This window comes from Syngnathoides biaculeatus, chromosome 8, assembly GCF_019802595.1.
Source record: "Syngnathoides biaculeatus isolate LvHL_M chromosome 8, ASM1980259v1, whole genome shotgun sequence".
Lineage (NCBI taxonomy): Eukaryota > Metazoa > Chordata > Actinopteri > Syngnathiformes > Syngnathidae > Syngnathoides > Syngnathoides biaculeatus.
The window spans coordinates 5,270,529-5,291,768 of record NC_084647.1 but is presented as its reverse complement, the minus strand read 5'-3'; the positions used below and the strand labels follow the sequence as shown (position 1 = coordinate 5,291,768).

The 21,240-nt window shown below is 40.3% G+C and overlaps 2 protein-coding genes across 13 annotated transcripts in view; one reads left to right on the top strand and one right to left on the bottom strand.

Moving 5' to 3' along the window:
- The window catches only part of phldb1b (pleckstrin homology-like domain, family B, member 1b), a 121,948-nt gene extending 104,808 nt beyond the window's left edge, over positions 1-17,140 (top strand). For 9 of the 11 annotated variants that reach the window (XM_061827481.1, XM_061827480.1, XM_061827479.1 and 6 more), the window contains 9 exons: positions 347-454; positions 560-662; positions 1,829-1,873; positions 2,260-2,593; positions 7,386-7,476; positions 7,816-7,962; positions 8,642-8,861; positions 11,945-12,030; positions 13,183-17,140. In XM_061827481.1, the coding sequence (XP_061683465.1) occupies positions 347-454; positions 560-662; positions 1,829-1,873; positions 2,260-2,593; positions 7,386-7,476; positions 7,816-7,962; positions 8,642-8,861; positions 11,945-12,030; positions 13,183-13,323 (1,275 nt within the window). In that variant the 3' untranslated portion in view covers positions 13,324-17,140. The other 2 variants (XM_061827477.1, XM_061827485.1) reach the window with 2 other exon arrangements.
- Positions 17,141-17,280: 140 nt separating this feature from the next.
- LOC133504833 (alpha-2-macroglobulin-like protein 1) overlaps positions 17,281-21,240 on the bottom strand; it is a 65,089-nt gene continuing 61,129 nt past the window's right edge. For both annotated transcript variants that reach the window (XM_061827487.1, XM_061827488.1), the window contains exons 32-36: positions 19,947-20,037; positions 19,782-19,850; positions 18,862-18,967; positions 18,676-18,717; positions 17,281-17,651 (exon numbers count right to left, since the gene is read on the bottom strand). In XM_061827487.1, coding sequence (XP_061683471.1) covers positions 17,629-17,651; positions 18,676-18,717; positions 18,862-18,967; positions 19,782-19,850; positions 19,947-20,037 — 331 coding nt within the window. In that variant the 3' untranslated portion in view covers positions 17,281-17,628. The remainder of the gene's footprint in view (positions 17,652-18,675; positions 18,718-18,861; positions 18,968-19,781; positions 19,851-19,946; positions 20,038-21,240) is intronic.

Here is a 21,240-nt window from a genome sequence, read left to right as displayed (position 1 = left end):
TCTCCACGCACTCCCTTTTCCTCCCATATCCCGAAAACAGGCAATAATTGTAGACTCTAAATTGCCCCTGGGTGTGAATGTGAGTAGGACTGTCGTCTCCATGTTCCCTGCGAATGGCTGGCAACCAGTTCAGGGTTTACCCTCCCTAGTGCCCAATGACAGTTGGGATTGGCTCCAGCACTCCCGTGACCCTCGTAAAGATAAGGGGCTCAGAAAATGGATGGATGGATGTCTCCATTGTTTTATTTAACCACATCTCAACCATTAAAGTGGATTCCCAATACGTTACAATATCTTCAACCTGCCATATTACAACTCCTTATCCACTTTTGTGCTCCATTTTCAGGTGTTCCGCTCCAAGCTTGACAGTGATCCAGGACAGTCTCATCTACCTAAGTCTGGATCTACTCTCCAGGAGGGAGCAGCAACAATGGGCCGGAACACAAGCTCGAAAGTAGGTTTGTCTTTTCCATGGAGGAATGTCTTCAATAGTAATGGTCTCACTTCTCCCTCATGCCGGACAATCTGAACGTATTTCATGCTTCGTCTTACTTTTCAGACCCCTCTTCTAACCGCTAAAAGCTCAAGCAGCCTGCCCAGGAACCTGGCTGCCACCTTGCAAAGCATTGAGACCAAAAGGCAACTTGCTCTGCAGCAAAAAGGTACAAATATACTGTGCATGTCATGTTTCTTTTCTGATACATTCATGAGAAATTGGGTGCTACAAGGATGTTGAATTCTTCACTCAGGATTTTGTGTACTTTTGCCATTTAATGCAATCCAATGCTTGAAATCCGAAATTTCCATTTGTTACTTTACAGAGAAATTAAGATTCACTCATAAGATTTTTTTTATTTAACTTGTATACATACAGTAGTTACAGTTGCTTTTGTAGTTGTAGTGTAATGGCTGCCTGTACTTTTTACCCATTGGCACCTGATATTGTGCAAGTATGTATTGTTAGTGGCAAGATTTGTGTGATACAATTTTTAAACGTGTTGCAGGTCTAAGTAAGAAAAAACATGATGCAAATAAAGGAATTAATTTGAGCAGAAAAAACTACAGTGCTGAAATACACCAAAATATTTTATTGTGTGTATTGTCTTCACATGAAACAATTCATCATGATTATTGATCACATAACGCTTGGTGATAAATCAAGTTGTTGGTTGTGCTATTCATGTCTACTGTGAGCCAGTTTCTTATTAATACAGTGCAGTTTGACACCATTTACACTGGTGCATGTACTGTACAGTGGATATAAAATTATCTCTACACCTGTGTTCAAATGCCATTTTTTTGTGATATAAAACAATTATTCCAAGACAAAACATTTTAAATTGCGGTCCTATTGAAAAGTAGGAAATTGGCAATTGAAACAACTGAAATAATGAATGTGAATGAGAGTCAAGCACACATGATGCAATCTTTGATCAACTGCAACTAAATTTCAGCTCTTCTAGTTGCCATTTCCTGACATTTCTCATCAAGGGTTCTTACAATGTTACCAGGTGTTTACTCACTACCATTTAGTATGAGTTTGAATGTGATTGGTTTATTCTCAACATATCTACATCTCAGTTATGAGGGTGTGCAGATTTGTAAAACCATTCATACTTTCTCACTCAGAAAAATGTTTTGTTTCTTCATTCAATGAATCTGTACAGGTAAGAGATAAGAGAAAACCTTTTGAAATAATTTCCCTTGGTCTCTTGTTATATCACAAAACCTGCGTTTCAACAGAGGTTTGTTGATTTTTTTTTATATCCACTATACAGTAGGATATACAGATTCTTTACATCTGTCTCTCTTTGTCTGCGGTCTTCAGAACCCCAGACATCCAATCAGCCACGCACTGAAGGAAGATCAGCAGGTAGCCTTTGAAACTGTGTGACCTCAAAGCAACTATCGTGTTACTTATTCGTCGATAGGAATGTTAACCATAACTAGACTGTCAGTGGGTGTTACTTTATCCATTTGACATTCAGTCTTTTCTGCCCCTGGTGTGTGATTAACTATCAAAAATGATTTTTCATCTTCTTTCCTGACTATATTTCTCTGCTTCATGGTTTTCTTTGGTGGTGAGCAAATCATCCACGTTGAAAATCTTGAAGGGTTAAGTGCCATTGGGCCTCTTCCAGTTGTGTAGCACCAAATTCACAGCAGCATGATATGAAGTGTGCACTTTAACGTTTGTGCTGGTCTATTCACAATTTTCTAAACTGGAAAAACACCCCATTTAGATCTTACATTCTTCAGGTCAACAGGTGATTGAAGAGCAACGACGTCGTCTGGCTGAGCTAAAGCAGAAAGCAGCGGCAGAAGCTCAGTACCAGTGGGAGGCGCTCCATAGCTTGCAGCCTCAACTCATCAACTCCACGGCCGCCTACTCCCCAGCAATTTCCTACAGTCCCAGTCTGAGTCACAGGTCTACTGGCCCCCCTCCTCTGGTGCAGCACTCCATCCTACACCACCATCCAGGATCAGCTGGAGAGCAGCCTTACGACACGCTGAGTCTGGAGAGCTCTGACAGTATGGACACTTGTGTGTCCACAGGGAACAACTCTGCCTGCTCACCAGATAATTTATCCAGGTACAGTGACTCCTCATTTTACAAATGGATGTCATCAGTTCTTGAATAGGTCTTATAAATTGAGGACAATTTTACCATAAGAAATTATATAAACATGAATAATTGGTTACAGCTTTCACAAGAAACCCTATTTTAATAACGGTTTGCACAGGTTTGAATACCATATGAAACCATACAATTCTGTATATAAGACATGAAAAACGATAATCGATCAAAAATCTCAAAGCCAACAACAAATCCAAGATCTTCATTCAAATGCACCACCCAGTGTCACGTCGGGAGTCCTCTGACGTGTCTGCAGTCAGAAACCAGAAATCAGATAAAACCTTAACTTCAAGAAGCAGGTTGCTGAAATTATTAAGAATACAAAATTAACTCCACCTTACCTTGATATCATGACTTAAACAACTTATCTCATCACCGAGTCGGCATGCTTGCCTTCTTGCGAATGATAGTTTTTGAACAAGATTAAATGAAAATGAATGACTTATCTGAAACTAAAATTGGGAAAAGTATTTTCATGTAGTAGGTGGAACAGTGGACGATTGGTTAGGTTGTCTTACTCACAATTCTAAGGACCTGGGTTCAAATATGGCCTCCCCAGATTTGTGTAATCTGTTTCAACAATATTTGGATTACAAATCCAGTTCTGAGGACCTGGGTTCAAATGCAGCTTCCTCTGTGTGGAGTTTGCATGTTCTCCCCGTCCATGCGTGGTTTTCTTCAGGGACTGCGTTTTTTTCCCACATCCCAAAAACATGCATGGTAGCTTAATCAAAGATGCTAAATTGCACATACATAGGTATGAATGTGAGTATGTGCCTTGCGATTGGCTGGCGACAGATTCAGGTTGTACTCCACCTCTACCCGAAGAATGCTGGGATATGCTCCAGCACGCCTGTGACACTAGCGAGGATAAGCACTACAGAAAATGAATGGGTAGTACTGACACAGCAATCTAGGCTTCAAGAAGACTTGTTGATGAGGCCTGAGAAATTGGTGTATATCATCACGGAATACCAATACCGTAATCTTCCACAGTATCATAGTTCTTGCTTTACAATACTGTAATATTGCAGTTGTTACTTTTTATATTTTTGTACTTCTTTTATACTGCTTGTACAATATTTTCACATTATCCATTGCTGGTGCACTCTCTCTCAATATATTTTATTATTATGTCCTTATATACGTTTACATTGTTTTAAGTTTTTTACAGGGCTGTCTAAAAGTTTAAGTGCCCTAAATGCAACGAAAATATGCTTAAGGTATTTCTATTTCACAAATTTCAGTTGTCGTGGAGGTGAACTCGGACACAGATACATAGATAGGGTGAGTCTTGTTAAAAGAAATATGGCAGATTCTCTGCTGGAGTACTTTAACCATGAATGAATAGTTGACTTTGCCACTTGTGTGTATCTAGGGTGCCAAAACTGTTCCTCCAGCGGCTTGCTACTTTCGTGTGCGGTGTGCCTACTTTTATGACAAAATTAAATTTATCCACCCATCCAACCATCCATCCATTTTCTGAGCCATTTATCCTCAAAGAGGTTGCCGCAGTGCTCGAGCCAATCCAAGCTATCATCGGGCAGGAGGCAGGATACACCCTGAACTGGTTCCCAGCCAACCGGAGGCCACATCGAGACAGACAACAGTCGCACTCACAATCACACCTAGGGGCAGTGTAGAGCAGGAGTCTCCAACCTTTTTGAGGCCAAGAGCTACTTCGTGAGCACCGATCGTATGAAGGGCAGCATGACTCGTTTGCAGCAAAAACTCATACTTTCCAAATATATAAATACTTTATATTATACAACGTAATTTTAAAAATGTCATTTGTTTAACCAGGTCAAATTCAAAATGTAGGGCTCAAATAATAATAATAATCATGATAATATAAATAATTTGTGATCTGTGCCTCATGGGTAACTTAAGTGATCCTTGCGGGCAACCATGCGCCCTTTGGCGTCGCGTTTGTGACCCCTGATTTGAGTGTCCAGTCAATGCATGTTTTTGGGATGTGGGGGGGAAACCGGAGTGCCTGGAGAAAACCAACGCAGGCACGGGGAGAACATAAAAACTCCTCCACACAGGGGTCTGTGATTTGATACCCGGTCCTCAGAACCGTGAGGCCAAGACTAACTGTTGTATTTATGGAATGATAATCTGCCCTACTCTTCTTCTGATTGACCACTGGCTAGCACAAAGATAGCACACGTACGTTTAGTGGTGATGATTTGCTGAAACAGCTCAGCAACACACACAAATAGACTATGAGGGTCAGCATTGCTATGCATCTGCAAGTGTCGATTCACCATGCTTTATGCGTCCCAGCTCATTTTTGTGCGTCTTGGATGTGGGATGCACATCAGATGAGATCTCTGTATAAATATGAACTATGATCCCAAAACACTTTACTGTAATATCAAAACTCGAAGTCAAATTATGAAATTACCCTTAAAAATAAACTGTTTACAGATTAATTAGTCTGAACAAAAAAGCACCCACGCATGTACGAATAGCTCTCTTGTAACTTCTTTTGCCTCCAGGAATCAAAAATACAAAACTGGTCTCTCAGTTGTGTTGTCACTTCAACACAGCATCTTGTCACCAATATGCCACAGCTCATTTGAATGGAAAAGTAGGATTGCTTTTCTATCAGAGGGGTGCTTTGTGGCTTTATCTTGTTGCATTTTAGGGCATTCTGAAGGAGCAAAAAAATAAAAAAACAGCAAATAGGTGTATTTCCCAGCAAATAATGTTACAAAATATGGGTTAAAAAATCTACAAATAGATACATTTGTCAGCAAATTATGGCTAAGGGGTGGAACAATAGATCTAATATAATATGTGGCTTCCTACTAAATACCATCAAAATACACCTCCCTACTAGGGAGTGCTACACGACCAGATTTATGAATATTGTAATGAGCGTAGCGCCTACGATTCTGAATAATCCCATTTAGCCATTTTATGAAGAATTCAGTCGGGCACACAGACTAAAGCACCCACAGGCACAATTTCTCAAACTCCTCCACAACAGTTAAAGACTTTATCTGCACATTTTAATTTGGGAACCATCTGTTGGTGCTGTTCTACAAAAGTGTTCACTGCGGGGTGCTCTCAGTCGAACCCATTGTTCACTGGTTGCTTGGAGCTCACAAGACACAAAAGTGTATTGGTAAAATATTTAGAATCATTTTAATGGCATTCATGCACTAATTAAAAGTGTACGTTGGAGACAGAGAGCCAAGATAAACAGGAAACTTGCATGTTTCCATTCAGTCAGTATTAGCCCTTATTGTAATCCATTTTTTTTACGCATTCAACCCACGGTCTCATACAGGATACTAACAAAAGTATTCATCAAATTCTCCCTAAGAGGGGTTGCGTCGCTCCCCAAGAGGGGTTGCGTCAGGAAGGGCATCCGGCATAAAAACTGTGCCAAACAAATATGCTCATTGAAAAGTAAAGAGAAGGTCGGAAGGAACTACAGTGTGTCTTTGTAGACCTAGAGAAAGCCTAGGACCGAGTACCAAGAGAGGAACTGTAGTACTGCATGTGCAAGTCTGGTGTGGTGGTGGAAAATAGTACAGGACATGTATGAGGGCAGAAGAACAGTGGTGAGATGTGCCGTATGTGTGTCAGAAGAATTTAAGATGGAGGTGGGACAGTATCTGGGATGCGTGCTGAGCCCCTTCCAGTTTGCGGTAGTTATGGATAGGCTGGCAGATGAGGTTAGACTGGAATCCCCTTGGACTATGATGTTCGCAGATGATATTGTGATCTGCAGTGAAAGCAGGAAATATTAGAAAGATGGAGGCACGCACTGGAAAGGAGCAGAATGAAGATTAGCCGAAGTAAAAACGAATATATGTGCATGAATGTGAGGGGCGAAGGAGGAAGAGTGTAGCTCCAGGGAGAAGAGATCGCGAGGGTGGACGACTTCAAATATTTTGGGTCAACAATACAGAGCAATGGAGAATGTGGTAAGGAAGTGAAGAAACGTTCTATGTGACAGAAGAGTGTCTGCTAGGATGAAGGGCAAAGTTTACAAAACAGTGGTGAGGTCGACCATGATGTACGGATTAGAGACGGTGGCACTGAAGAAACAGGAAGCAGAACTGGAGGTAGTAGAAATGAAGATGCTGAGGTTCTCGCTTAGAGTGAACAGGTTGGATAGGATTAGAAATGAGCTCATTAGAGGGACAGCCAAAGTTGGATGCTTTGGAGACAAGGTTAGAGAGAGCAGACTTAGATTGTTTGGACATGTTCAGAGGCGAGAGAGTGAGTATATTGGTAGAAGGGTACTGAGGATGGAGCTGCCAGGCAAAAGAGCGAGAGGAAAACCAAAGAAAAGGTGGATATTGTGAGGGAGGACATGAGAGCAGTTGGGGTTAGAGAGGAAGATGTACAAGATAAGTATTAGATGGAAAAAGATGACACGCTGTGGTGACCCCTATCAGGACAAGCCAAAAGGAAAAGAAGAAGATTCATCAAAGTCCAAGTCATTCAAAATGTCTAGCTATGTTAAATGTTTCACTCTGTCATGACATTAAAATGTACACACAGTATTTCCAACCTCGTGCTGCATCATTTTGAAATGAACAGGTCCGAGTTAAAATGCGGTTTCTCATATACAAACAAGAACATTTTATTCACCATACTAAATACCACGTTTTTTTAACATTATTTCCAAGGACATTTGAAGAGAGTTGCTCATCACTACGTACAAACACAAATATCACTGAATATATTTAAATACAGATTCTTTTTTTGTTTTAAAAATGAGTGTCGGAGGAGCAGACTCGCTGAAGATTGAAGAGATGGAGAAAATGCTGAAGGAGGCACAGATGGAGAAAGCCAGACTTATTGAATTTCGTGTAAGTATCATTCTGGCAGTGGAGTTATGAGATGTTGTACGCACCAGTAAGAATCAGATTTAGGTGACTGATGACTTTTTGCAGTGATGCGATCAATGATGGAATATAGAACAATTCAATACTATAATGAAGTCCTTTCATTCATTTTCATTGGCCTGATTTCATCACTCTGCCTCGAAGGTTCTAGTGCAATTCTAAAAATCCTGTCTGAATGAAGAGCTTATATTTAGATACTGTAATAGACATTTCACAATCCCAATGACCTGCAGGGTGAACAAAAAATTGATGTATTAACATGTACACTTGTCAAAAATATGAAATGGAAGAGCTCTCCGACAGGAACAGGAGAGCTTCGCACGCCATCAGATGCTGGAGGATGAGCGGAAAAGGAGGGAAGAAGCAGAGAAAAGACTGCAGGATGAAACTCTCCACCGACAGCAGCTGGTGGAGAAGGAAGTCAAGATGAGAGCCAAGAACTTCTGTCAGGTCAGTAAAAGGAGGCGAAATTGGAAATGTGTGCTGTGAAATTGCCCTCTTGCATACTATAGCAGAATTTTACGTACATGGGCTTCTGAAAGTTTCTGGATTGAAGTCTCTGCTGGTTGATGTTTTGTGTCGCTTCTTCTTCAGAAATGACAACATATGGTGTTTTCCACATTAGTGGGTGCTCGTAAAATAAATTCATCCTTTATTGAACCCCAGAGGGGATTTTTTTTATGCTAAACCAAGGTATTCCCAATTTAACAGAATTTTAAACTTGCTGTTCATTGGGCCAATATTAAAAAAAAAACCCTCAACCTGCATTACATGCATCAAATCAGCCTGGTTTTGAATGACTTCAGCAACCAATGAGTATTTGTCATTATCACTCTGAGCAGTTGACAGTTTTTAGCTGTGATATTTATATCATGGAAGTTAAAGAGCTGTCAGAGAAACTCTGCATGTTGGATTTCCCCGTCACTATAGCGGGGCCTATGATGGGTAACATACAGTGTGTGATAGCTTTATGACAATAAACATGAAAATTTTTTGAAATAAATTATGAAGGGAAGAAACTGACCGATAAATGATGACCGAGTGTCATGTATTCATATCTCAGTGATGGTGACGTTCTGCATGCTCATCATGACCCTGCTTTTGACCTTTCTGTTCCCCATATGTAAAGGCCCGTCCAATGACGCGCTACCTGCCAATTAGGAAGGAGGAGTTTGACCTTCGCACTCACGTTGAGACGTCTGGCCACAGCGTGGACACCTGCTACCACATCATCCTCACTGAGAAGATGTGCAAAGGCTACCTGGTCAAGATGGGAGGCAAGATCAAGTCGTGGAAGAAACGGTGGTTTGTCTTTGATCGCCTCAAAAGGACCTTCTCGTACTATGTGGGTAAGAAGCGTTACCTGTGAAAATCATAATCCATTTAATTCGCTCTCTATTATTCATAATCACTCCTGATTTTTTTTTTTTTTTCTGGCCAAGCATTCAATACTAGCAGGAGTAATTGCTGGAAAAAAATATACGACAAACATGGTGTAAAACCAGTCATGCGGGAATGTTTTTAAATTGAGGCTGACAGCTGGATATAAATACTCCTCCAAAAATGGAATCTTAATCCATTTTACACTGTCTTATTTTTTTTGTCTTTCTTAACCAGTTTAGCTAAAATAACCTTTCATAGAGATTAATCAAATTTATTACCCTTTTCAAATCGAGAAAAATCCGCTGTGTCCCCCCCGATTTTGGAGCGTTTATTTATTTATGTTGTTAAACATGAACACACTACAAAATAAGACAAAGACTCGTGTTCAAGCAGATGTAAAAACAAAATGGGATTTTATTTTTCTAAATGCAACTGTCAAAGATGATGTTTTGATATCTGACAGAGGTGGCTCGGGTTTTTATTTTGAAGTCATCACTTAATGGCAAAGAAAAGATTAAATTAGAAAAATGTGATTTATCATTCAGGGATCTCATGCATAAATGTTTTGTCATTAACATAACACTTTATGTTACTTTAATATTCCACACACATTTATGGCCTAACTCTTGAGCATGTACAGTACCTGAATTTATACTTCAAATCTCAGTTAAAAAACTCAAATACTAAAGGATACAATATTGTAAAACAGTAATATCTTCTGTCTGTAATTGATATTTATACTACTCAAAGCGTTATGGGACCTCCAAAAGGCTATTTTTTAAAATTTTATGTTTTTAATACTCATCGGTCAATTATTCTGTTATCTTTAATATTTTTGTGCAAAATATCAGAATTGGCATGGACTTCAAAAAAATCTATCTCGATTGGACCCTAATTAATCCATAAAGTTATCGAAAGGCATTTATTTTATGGTCCAGTCGAATTATTTGGAAAAATTGGCCAAAAATTAGTGTCATGTTTTTTTTTTGTTTTTGTTAGGTTTTTTTTTTTTTTTTTTTTTTTTTTTTTTTCAGAAACTTTTCAGGAAATAGCAATCAAACAACTCTTTCAGTTCTCACCTATACTTTTGCACCAGTGGAGTCAGATTTTGGAACATGAAAAGCATTTAAAATTTTCAATACATTTTTATTTTTGATGACCATTGTCACTTTTATGATATTTTAGTGACTACTGTTGGGTTTTCTTCCTTAAATGGAACAACAATTTCACTATCACTATCACAAAAAGCCGCTGCTTTTATTACGACTTGTTAATATCCACTACACAACTAAGCTTTATTATTGTTGTAAAGGCATCATTTGCAATACTTTGCGTGGGCTCAAATTAGATTGGCTTTCCCTAATCTATGTTTGTACAAGAAAACACGCACTCTTGAAAAAGAGCTTTGGCATCCAGTTTATTGTTTTTATGAGTAATATTTAGTGCATATGCCAGTGTGGTGGCAGTATATAATTTCTTTTGTTTGGTTTGCACAAATGTGTCAAAAGAGCTTTTAAAAAAGTTAGGATTGTCACCTGAAAAGGGGGCAAAAATGTGTTCCAATGTTTTCCCAAAACAAACACATGCAAAATGATGTTATAGCCTTTATGATAACTGTCCCCTTGGTACTGAAGAGATAGAAAGCAGGTTAAATTAATAAATATTGTGAAATAAGAGGTGGCACAGTACAGCAGCTGGAAAGCGTTGGCCTCACAGTTCTGAGGTCCCGGGTTCGATCTCGAACCCGGCTGTGGAGTTTGCATGTTCTTCCCGTGCCTTCTTAGATTTTCTCCAGGCAGTCCGGTTTCCTTAAATTAGGCACTCTAAATCGCCCCTAGGTGTGATTGTGAGTGTGGCTGTTTGTCTCTATGTGGCCTGCGATTGACTGGCAACGAGTTCACAGGGTACCCTCCCTCCTGCCCGTTGACAGGTGGGATAGGCTCCAAGCACTCCCCGCGACCCTTGTGAGGATAAGCGGCTAAGAAAATGGATGAATTTGATATGGCTGTTGAAAGACAAGTCGTATGGATGGATGTATAATCAGACACACTGGTTTCACTAAGTCAGACAGTAAGTGCAAGCCACATTGTACAGTGTGTAGCGTTCTGGTTGAGTTACTTTTTTATGTCACATCATTTGGCAAGGACAAGGCACTAAAGGCCTTCAGATATGTTCAATAAGATATTTTTGTCAAACGTAACATGGCACAGTATTTTCCACAGACTGATGTCTGGACATGTATTCAGGTGCAGTGCAAGCAACAAGCAGCGTGCACATCGGTCTCGTTGAGCTACAGGACACTTTTTCACTCTCAGGCCTTTGAAGTCCTCGGGATGAAAGCGCACCTTGTTTGAAGGGGGAAGCTGAGACTTGCGCTGTCGTTTAAATGCGCACCGCGGCGGTGCTCTCTGAGGAGGCTGATTGAGATGCACCATTTGCCCTCGTCGCTTGACCTTGAACGATTTGTAACACCTTGTGACACGCCCAAATCGCGAGTGCTGTTAATTCCCGGTTGTCCCCCCCCTAACTTCAATGTACTATTTTGTTCTCAATCAAATGAGATGCAAATGCAAGGCTATTTGAATGCTAAACAGGTCATTAGTAGATAATAGCGCTGTGTTAAACTATTCCTCGAAATGAAGTGCTGCATCTCTACCTAGTTTCCTTTAAGTTGGTCTGTGGAGTGTTTGTGCCTGTAGGTAAAAATGGGGTGTTGAGTTCCCCACTGGTTCCTTACTGCAGTTCTGCAGTGGCTGATGAAACAAAGTGCAATGATGTACCAGAGTAGCGTAAGAAGGCAGGCAAATGTGAACATACAATAAGAGCAGCTTTGCTTGGAAAAGAGAGGGCGAAAAGTGCTGTGCTTGTCATTTCTTATCCATCATCACAAACAAGCTCGTCATCAGAGTTGGACTTAATTTAAAGATGGGAAGTAAGTCACTGTACAAGATAAGGTCCAACTGTTTCTCACTGAAAAGTCCTTGTGTTTAGTTTGATTTTTTTTCCCAGCTTTTAATCAAAGCAATATGCCTTTTTTCCCACCCTTAAGACAAACATGAGACCAAGCTGAAGGGTGTGATATACTTCCAGGCTATTGAAGAGGTTTATTATGATCACCTCCGCAGCGCCACAAAGGTATGCTGCTCTCTGAATTCTGACGTTATTTATCTTCTGACTTGACATGTTCTCGCACACATCATTATTTGCTTTCTTTTTCCCTATTCTGGCACATTTGTTTTGGCGGGCTCCTCTCACCTCTAGAGGGGCTTTTTCAACTTGAATCTGACTAGTGTATGTATCCGCCATACCTGTCCAGTGGTACTCGTCCCCGTGGTTAGAAACGTGCCAGTGAATGAGAATGACTGAGATTTACACGTCGGTGTGTTTTATGTGATCTGCTAATCCTGCTTTGTTCCCTCAGCCCTTCCTCTTTTCTTCTGACTGCAGTTCAATGTTATATGTGTAGAATTCTACAGCTTTCTTATGTAGATGAAGTGCAACATTTATCATAGATTTCACGTCAAACACCTTTATATTTGTTATTTTAGCTCTTCTATTATTTATGATTGCTATACAAAAGCAGTAAGGCCAAAATGTTTTTTTTTTGTTTTCTGTATCATATTGAAATACTAGTGTTTGACAAAGTGAATGTGAGCCAGGATTTCCAGGTAATTTCATGTGTATTTGATAGAATATGGCGTCTTTTGAGTTGGCCCATTTTTCATTGTATTTCATGATGGATGGTTGGATGGTAAGAGTTGCATTGCCAATAAGTAACTAAATATAAATCAATCAATAAAAAAGTGGGAGGTGCGTAGTCTGAATTGGATTCTGGAGTCATGCACCACTCAATACATCGTACTCGTACACTAGCTGTACATCATTCATTGCACAATACTAGTTAATAAACTTGCCGAAATCACGTGACATTCCGCAAAAGTAGAAATTTACCTCTGTCTCTTTATTCTTATGGCATAACAGCTTTTCTCTCCCCCAACATATTTATTCACACTTGATAATTTTCTTCTCATGCCCTACAATTCTATTATAATATTGTGACTTTTTCCTGTAATCCTTGAAACTGTTCTTTAGCGTTTTGGTGTGGGGATAACAAGAAACATCAATCAGTATTCATTCACAATATTTGAAGATGTGTTGTTTTAAAAAAGATCAAAATCATCATATAATAGCTGATTAAAATGCAAAGGAGTGGAAGGAAGCGGAGAGGGTCTCAAGTAATAACCTTTTTTTTTTTTTTCTCCCCCTTTGTCTTGGCGTGTCCTTCAGAGCCCAAATCCCGCCTTGACGTTTTGCGTGAAGACCCACGACCGCTTGTATTTCATGGTGGCCCCCTCGGCAGAGGCCATGCGGATCTGGATGGACGTAATCGTCACGGGAGCCGAGGGGTACACTCAGTTCCTCAACTGACGACACAAGCGAAGACGAGCGCATTTTCGGCAGGGACTCTGAAGACACTCCCAATTTCTAGTCCATGGCTTTTTGTGTTTATATTATTATTTTTTTTAAACATGTTTACACAACACCATTCATTGAAAAAGGGAGCTGATGGATTACACACACACACATTTATGTATATAAACCAAAATATACACATTTCAAAGACTTTAGAAAGCCTATCTATATTGCCAGATGGAGATCTTTTTTTTTTTTTTGTTAACTGTTGAAATTGCCAAATCGTAACGATCTCATGTATTTGATCAGTGAAAAGATACCCTTGTAGTTACGATGGAGCCAGCAAAGCTCTACAACTTCTTTAGAAATCCGTCTTCACCTTTAAGACTCGCTCCAAATCACACCCAGCATTGACAACTGTTCAATTTCATTTGATCTTACAGGGACAGGATTTGGAACCATTCCAGCTCAGGGCTTCATTCAGCAGTTATCTGACTGTCACGCTTGTAATCAAAGTATTTTGTGTATTTAAATTAATAGAGTTTTCTCAGTGACAAGATAATGACGGAATTCAACAATACTGAATTTCAAGGAAAACACGTTTTTTTCTTTATTCCGGTAGGCTCTTAGCTAAAGCATGATTGACACGAAAAGAGGGGCCTATTAGTAATATCACTAGTGATCAAGTTCCATATCAACTTCAACCCAAAGAGAATTTAGTTTGAACAGGGAGTGTTTCAGTCTTCTTGCTTCCGATTTTAATGCTTAACAAGACAAAGCTAGTTACAATAGCGTCACTCTTCACTACTCTAGAGGTTCAGTTTAATCCACTAATAATTGTACACTAAATATTAAGACAAGTAGCAACTTCTTTACCCAAGTAGTAAGTCTTCTCTAAATGTATTTATTTTCCCCATATTAGGGTCACTGCTAATAAAATAAATCTGTTTTAAGATACAGGTGTTTCGCAAAGTAACATATTGGTCGAACAATTCAGCCCTCAGTAGACTCATAAATGGGGGTCATCTTGTGACTTATCTTCTACACTTTGCAAGCTTTTAGCTAACAACACTACATAGCTGTTATAGCATCATGATGCCTAACTACTGACCTAAAAGCAACCACGTACAGACTGTACTGTTGGGGGGGGAATATATATATATATATACTTTTTTTTTTCCTAGAATATTAAAACATTGTGAAGACATGACTAAAATTGAGATAAAAAAAACAGGACAAAATAAATGCCAGTCTGCTGATTCTGATTAAGTATTGTGGTATCGTCACAAAAATGAGTACACTGCAAAAACTCACCAGTAATGTGTTTCAGTTGTAGTCAAGTCTGAAAACTACTCTGATTGCACTTAAAATTAGAGATTCCCTTAAAATTGATTTTCAATCATTTTCTGGCAGCACGGTGGATGATGCCTTGCAATTCTGAGAACGGGGGTTCAAAGTCTGGCCCCACCTGTGTATAGTTTGCATATTCTCCCTGTGCCTGCGGGCATTTTCTCTGGGCACTCCGGTTTCGTCCCATATCCCAAAAACATGCAATTAATTGGGGACTTTAAATTGCCCTGAGGTGGGATTGTGAGTGCGTAAGGTTATTTGTTTCTACAGTTGTGTTCAAAATAACAGTAGTCCAATTTCAGCAACCAAATTAATCCACATTTTCAGTGTAGTTTTTGTTGCTACATGTCAAATAAGTTACCAGTAGGTGCTGTAGATTACCAGAAAACCAACAAGATCCAGCATTCATGATATAGACACTCTTAAAACTGGGCAATTTGTTGAAATGGGTGTGTTTAAAAAAAAAAAAAAGTGTGGCATTCAATCAGTGAGGTCATCAATTTTTCTGAAAAACAGGTGTGAAATAGGTGGCCACTATTTAACGATGAAGCCAAACACCTTTTGAACGTGCGTTACTCCTTGAAAGTCCGAGAAAATGGGTCATTCAACACATTGTTCAGAAGAATACTGTACTTTGATTAAAAGTTTGATTGGAGAGGGGAAACCTTATGAAGAGGTGCAACAAATTATAGGCCGTTCAGCTAAAATGATCTCTAATGGCTTAAAATGGAGAGCAAAAACAGACACGTGGCAGAAGACAGCCATCAAAATAGATCGCAGAAGAACCAGAATGGCAAAGACTCAGCCCATGATCAACTCCAGGGTGATCAAAGACAGTCTGCAGTTACCTGTAAGTACTGTGACGGTGGGAAGAGACCTGTGTGAAGCTATCTATTCGCAAGAATCCACTAAAAAGTCATGTTAAAAAAGGCAATGGCTGACATTTTTATAACACATCTTTCAACAAATTGCCCAATCGTACAGCCTTAACATTGTGTCTATCATGAATGCTGGGTCTTGTTACTTTTCTGACAATCTACTAGGCCTACTGGTAACTTGTTTGACATGTAGCAAAAAAAATAAAAATACTGCACTGTATTAAGGAGAGGATGACCGCGGCCATGTATTGTGAGATTTTGGGGAACGACCTCTTTCCCTCAGTCAGAGCATTGAAGATGGGTCGTGCCTGGGTCTTTCAACATGACAACGACCCAAAGCACACAGCCAGGAAAACCAAGGAGTTGCTCCGTAAGAAGCATACCAAGGTTCTGGCGTGGCCTAGCCAGTCTCCAGACCTAAACCCAATAGAAAATCTTTGGAGGGAGCTGAAACTTGTTTCTCAGCAACAGCCCAGAAACCTGTCTGATCTCAAGAAGATCTGTGTGGGGAGTGGACCAAAGTCCTTCTTGCAGTGTGTCCAAACCTGGTGAACAATTACAGGAAACGTTTGACATCTGTAATTGCAAACAAAGGCTACTGCACCAAATATTAATATTCATTTTCTCAGGTGTTCAAATACTTATTTGCAGCTCTATCACACAAATAAATAAAATTAAAAAAATCATACATTGTGATTTCTAGATTTTTCTTTTTAGATTATCTCTCTCAGTGCACATGCACTTACGATGAAAATTTCAGACCCCCTTTCTAAGTGGGAGAACTTGCAATATAGCAGGGTGTTCAAATAGTTATTTATATATATATATAAATTGTGTGTGTGTGTGTGTACACACACTGAAAATGTGGATTAATCTGGTTAGTCACATTGGACTGGTATTATATGGAACAGTACTGGATGTGTCTGGGAGCCAATTCAGGATTCACCCTGCCTCCTGCCCAAAGATCCTACGACATGCTCCAACAACACATCTGCAACCCTTGTCAGGATGGAGGATGATTGATGTCTGGATATAACAGTATAATCGCATTATCAAGGCATTTACCTGTCCACCCCCACCCCCCAAAATAATCTCAAGACTGCACTGATACAATTCATGTGTAATTTTATCAAACAACCAAAACAAATTAGTTTTGTCTTTTGATTTATAATTGAAAATATGAGAGTCATCTCCCATGCAGCAGGACGATGCATTGTTACATTACTGCTGGTTTAAATTCCCACTGTGATTTGGAGCATCCGCAAGAGTGGCTTGATGTCTGTGTTGACCATGAATTTGTGAGTCTGCAGATGTGTCATGAATGTGCCAGTTTGTAGCATGGAACTGTTTCAAGCTGAATATAATCAGATATCATGATAAATTAAGGTTTTTGTGCCACCGATAGTGGTGACATTTACCTCATAAAATTGTCTAAAAACTTTATTATAAGGTCTTTCTAGCCTGTACTCTTTCTGTGTGGAAACCAAATTTGACAATGGCAAGGCTGTTAAAAACTGTTCCGTTGATGTATTCATGTTATCTATATTGAAAAGAAAAATGTACAAATATACTGTATAGAAGGTGTGCCTGGATGGAAGTAGACAACTGAAATGACACACGATGATACTTTTTTTTCATGGATTTTCTTTCCCGACTGTTACATTTAAAATTGTATGGTACTGTAGTGATGAATTTGATCTTATAAAAAGGTACAGCACCATTCAAAACAAACTCATGCACCTACTCACATAGCACTCATTTATTCAGTTATTGGTACCTTGAATGTATTATTATCCTCCACTTTTAGTTAAAAACATGGATTTGTCAATCCTATTAAAATGTTACATTGCAAAGTTTTTCTCTTCTTGGTTTCAGTGGGTTAAAAGTCTTCAAACATTTCCAGTGTTGTAGTGAGCCAACAGTACATAAACTCAGATTTATAAAAGAAAGGAATGCAGAAAAAGGGAAAGAACATCATTTGTAATCACAGGGATTCCCTTCAAATCAATACACCAATTGAGTCACATCTATATTTGATGAACATCTTCATAGTCTTCCAGATAAGAATAGGAGTTGTCTTCTCAATATTTATTTAAAGCTTGTTGATCCCATCACCTGCAAAGCAAACCCATATTTAAATTATGATATAAAGCCTCCTAGTATGTATTGCATAACCCCTAAGCAAAGGGTCCCTCTTAAACTAGCATGACTATTAGACTTCATTCCCACTCTTTGCAGAATAAATCAAAGTCCACCATATTGGAGGGTTTTCTATCATGAATACGGCAGAGATTAAACAATTCTGTGAAGAAGAGTGGGACAAAATTCTTCCTTTGGTTGTCTCTGAGTGATATTAAAATTGGTTTGATGATTTGAAACCTTTGTGTTTGTGTATGTGTGTGTGATTCAAAAATTAAATCAGGACTAGATAAGGATTAGAAACAAGGCAAAAACTTAGAACATGAAACAAAACGAGATTTGACTTGACTGTCGTGCCACAGGATTGCTGGGATGTGGTAACGCAAATCCCACAAAAGAAGGCCATATACGGTACTCACACAACGAACTGCCAACTAGTGACCATGCACAAGGCTTAAATACATGGCATAATAGGACCAACGAGGTGGAGCCAGGAGCAGCCGAATGCAGAGCAGTGGCATGACCACGCTCCTGACACAATCAGAGCTTATTATGAATTGAGGTCTTTCTTTTTCCTCAAAAATAGTCAAAATGTCAAATTACAAACTAATAGTCTTCAGGGTGGGAGGCGCAGTGGCTCAGCTGGTAAAGCGTTGGCCAAACCCGGCCCTGCCTGTGTGGAGTTTGCATGTTCTCCCCGTTTCTGCGTGGGGTTTCTCTGGGCACTCTGGTTTCCTCCCACATCTCCAAAAAATGCAACATTAATTGGACACTCTAAATTGCTGATTGATTGTATGACTTTTTTACTCTCTGTGCCCTGTCACTGGCTGGTGATCAGTTCAGGGTGTACCCCACCTCCTGCCCGTTGACAGCTGGGCTAGGCTCCAGCACTCCCTGCGATCCTCGTGAGGATAAGCGGCAAAGAAAATGGATGGATACATAGACTTCAGGGTTTAAATTTACACCAAACCAAGCCGAAAAGTAAATCAATGTGACTTACTCTCTGCACAGGGGAATGTGTACTCTGTCACGGCCACATCACCTGCAAATAAGGGAAAATAATGGACTCCAAACTTTGTATACAGCGATGATTATTTTCTCCTCTCCTCGGTAGCAGCAGAGTAACAACAAGCACGATTTTGAACTCTTTTTGAGACAGTTTTATCAGAGAGAGGCAGCCTCTTACTTGTCTGGTAGTAATCGTACACTTTGACCACAGCTGCTTTCAGGTTCCTGACAGGGACATCTTCCTCCAGAGTGACACTGTAAACACCTGTCTTACCTTTCTTCAGCTGAAAATACAAACCAAACCCCACTGAAGCCACGTTTTTACCATGTGGACACAGTTATACTCGTTATAACACACCATCTCTAATTGGGTTTGTGCTCACACCGCAAGGCGTGGAGGTGATAGGGTGATAACTGTTTCAGCACTACACAGTAAATGGAAGGAAACAAAATTTTCATTGATTGATCTTTTTTTGGGCTCGTTTGGCCGCAGAGTGCTCTGCCAAATTAGTAAAGATACACAGCAATTGGTGCAATCGAGATCAACTTTTTGCCCTTTACTCCAGTTGCACAGTCCATGAAAAAAAGAGCCCTAAGTGTTACAGACCAAAACTCACAAAAAGTGAGCGTTCCATGAATGGTAACACTTCCCGCTGCAATTACAATTTGTATTTCAACAGTACTTTTCGTCATTCTATTGAGATTTTGACATCATGGAACCAAGATGTCGCGTAAAAAATGATTGACAGTACTTGCCACTGCAAGGCTTCAAACTGGATTTTTCTCAGAGTGTAGTGGCCACGGAGCTTTTTTTGAGTGCCATCAGCAGATCATCATAAATTTATGTCACTGAAAATTTTTATGGTTCAAACACGTAAATTGTCCAGGTGGACATGCGCGTTCAAAAATTTCAATGAGGTCAAACAGTTTTCCTGTGAAGGGTTTTGCATTTCAGGGGATCCTGGAAGTTTAATCCAAATCTCCCCTAACATCTTGTGAGTAGTGTAAATAGAAACTAATGGAACCAAAAATGACAACTAAAGAAGCTCCACATCTTAGAGGTTATAGACATTGGAGATTGAAAACAAACATTCATACCTCATCCAAGTAGATGTTGATATAACCTTCGTCCAGTTCAATGCGCTTCACTGAGACTTCTCTCTTTAGCTAAGAACATCAAACAGTAAATTGTCATCAGCGTAGTTACAATGACAACAGGTGGCACAAATACGTATGTGAGGGCCGTAGAACAAATAAACCCACCAACTCCAGAGAGTTTTTATCCACAATGTATCCGGACAGGAGTTTGATGTTAATGATGACCATGTTTGTCTCCTCTCGACTGCCCTGGTACCTGCAAACACAACACAATGCTTTCTCTCACTCATAATCTCTTGCAGATTACTGCATGAACAAAAAGTGGTGATGACTGTTTTAAAAGTACATTTGATTTGGCTATCATCCATCCATCTTCTATCGCTTTTCCGGGTCAGGTCACGGAGGTAGTAGATTCAGCAGGGATGCCAAGATTTCCCTTTCCCCAGCCAATTCATCCAGCTTGTCTGGGGGGGATCTCAATGGGTTCCCAGGCCAGCCGAGACACATAGTCTCTCCAGCATGTCTTGGGTCATCCCCGGGGTCTCTTGTCCACGAAAATATATGTAGACTGGTTGGGTGAACTCCCATGCACCGTCAAGGGTCCTGCCAAGGGTATCGAGCTGGTCCACTGTTCCACAGCCGGGACAAAAACTACATTGCTCCTCCTGAATCTGAGATTCAACTTCCCGATGGACCCTCCTCTCCAGCACCCCTGAATAGACCTTACCAGGGAGGCTGAGGAGTGTAATCCCCCTATAGTTGGAACACACCCTCCAGTCCCCTGTCTTAAAAAGGGGGACCACCACAAGCTCACAACATCCAGAGCTTTGAGGAACTGCGGGCGAATCTCATCCACCCCCGCGGCTCTACCACCAAGGAGCTTTTTAACCACCTCGATGACCTCAACCCCAGAAATCGAAGGCCCTGCTTCAGAGAACCCAGACTCTGCTTCCTCATGGGAAGGCATGTTGGTGGAATTGAGGTCTTAGAAGTATTCTCTCCACCGACTCACAACATCCTGAGTTGAGGTCAGCAGTGCCCCATCACTATATGTTGATGGTACACTGCTTCTTCCTCCTGAGACGCTGAACGGTGGCTCAGAATTTCCTTGAAGTCGTTCTCCATGGCCTCACCAAACTCACAGCCGTGTTTTTGCCTCAGCGACCACAGAAGCTGCATTCCGCTTTGCCAGCCGGTACCTATCAGCTGCCTTGCGGGTCCCACAGGCCAGAAATACCCAACAAAATTGCTTCTTCAGCTTGATAGCATCCCTCACTGTTGATGTCCACGAAAATGTTTGGTGGTTGCTGCCAACCACCTTAAGGCCACAGTTCCGGTCTGTCGCCTCAGTAATGGAGGCACAGAACATCGTACACTCAGATTCAATGTCCCCTGCCTCCCCTGAAACATGAGCAATGTTCTTTTAGAGGTTGGGTTTGAAATTCTTTCTGACAAAGGA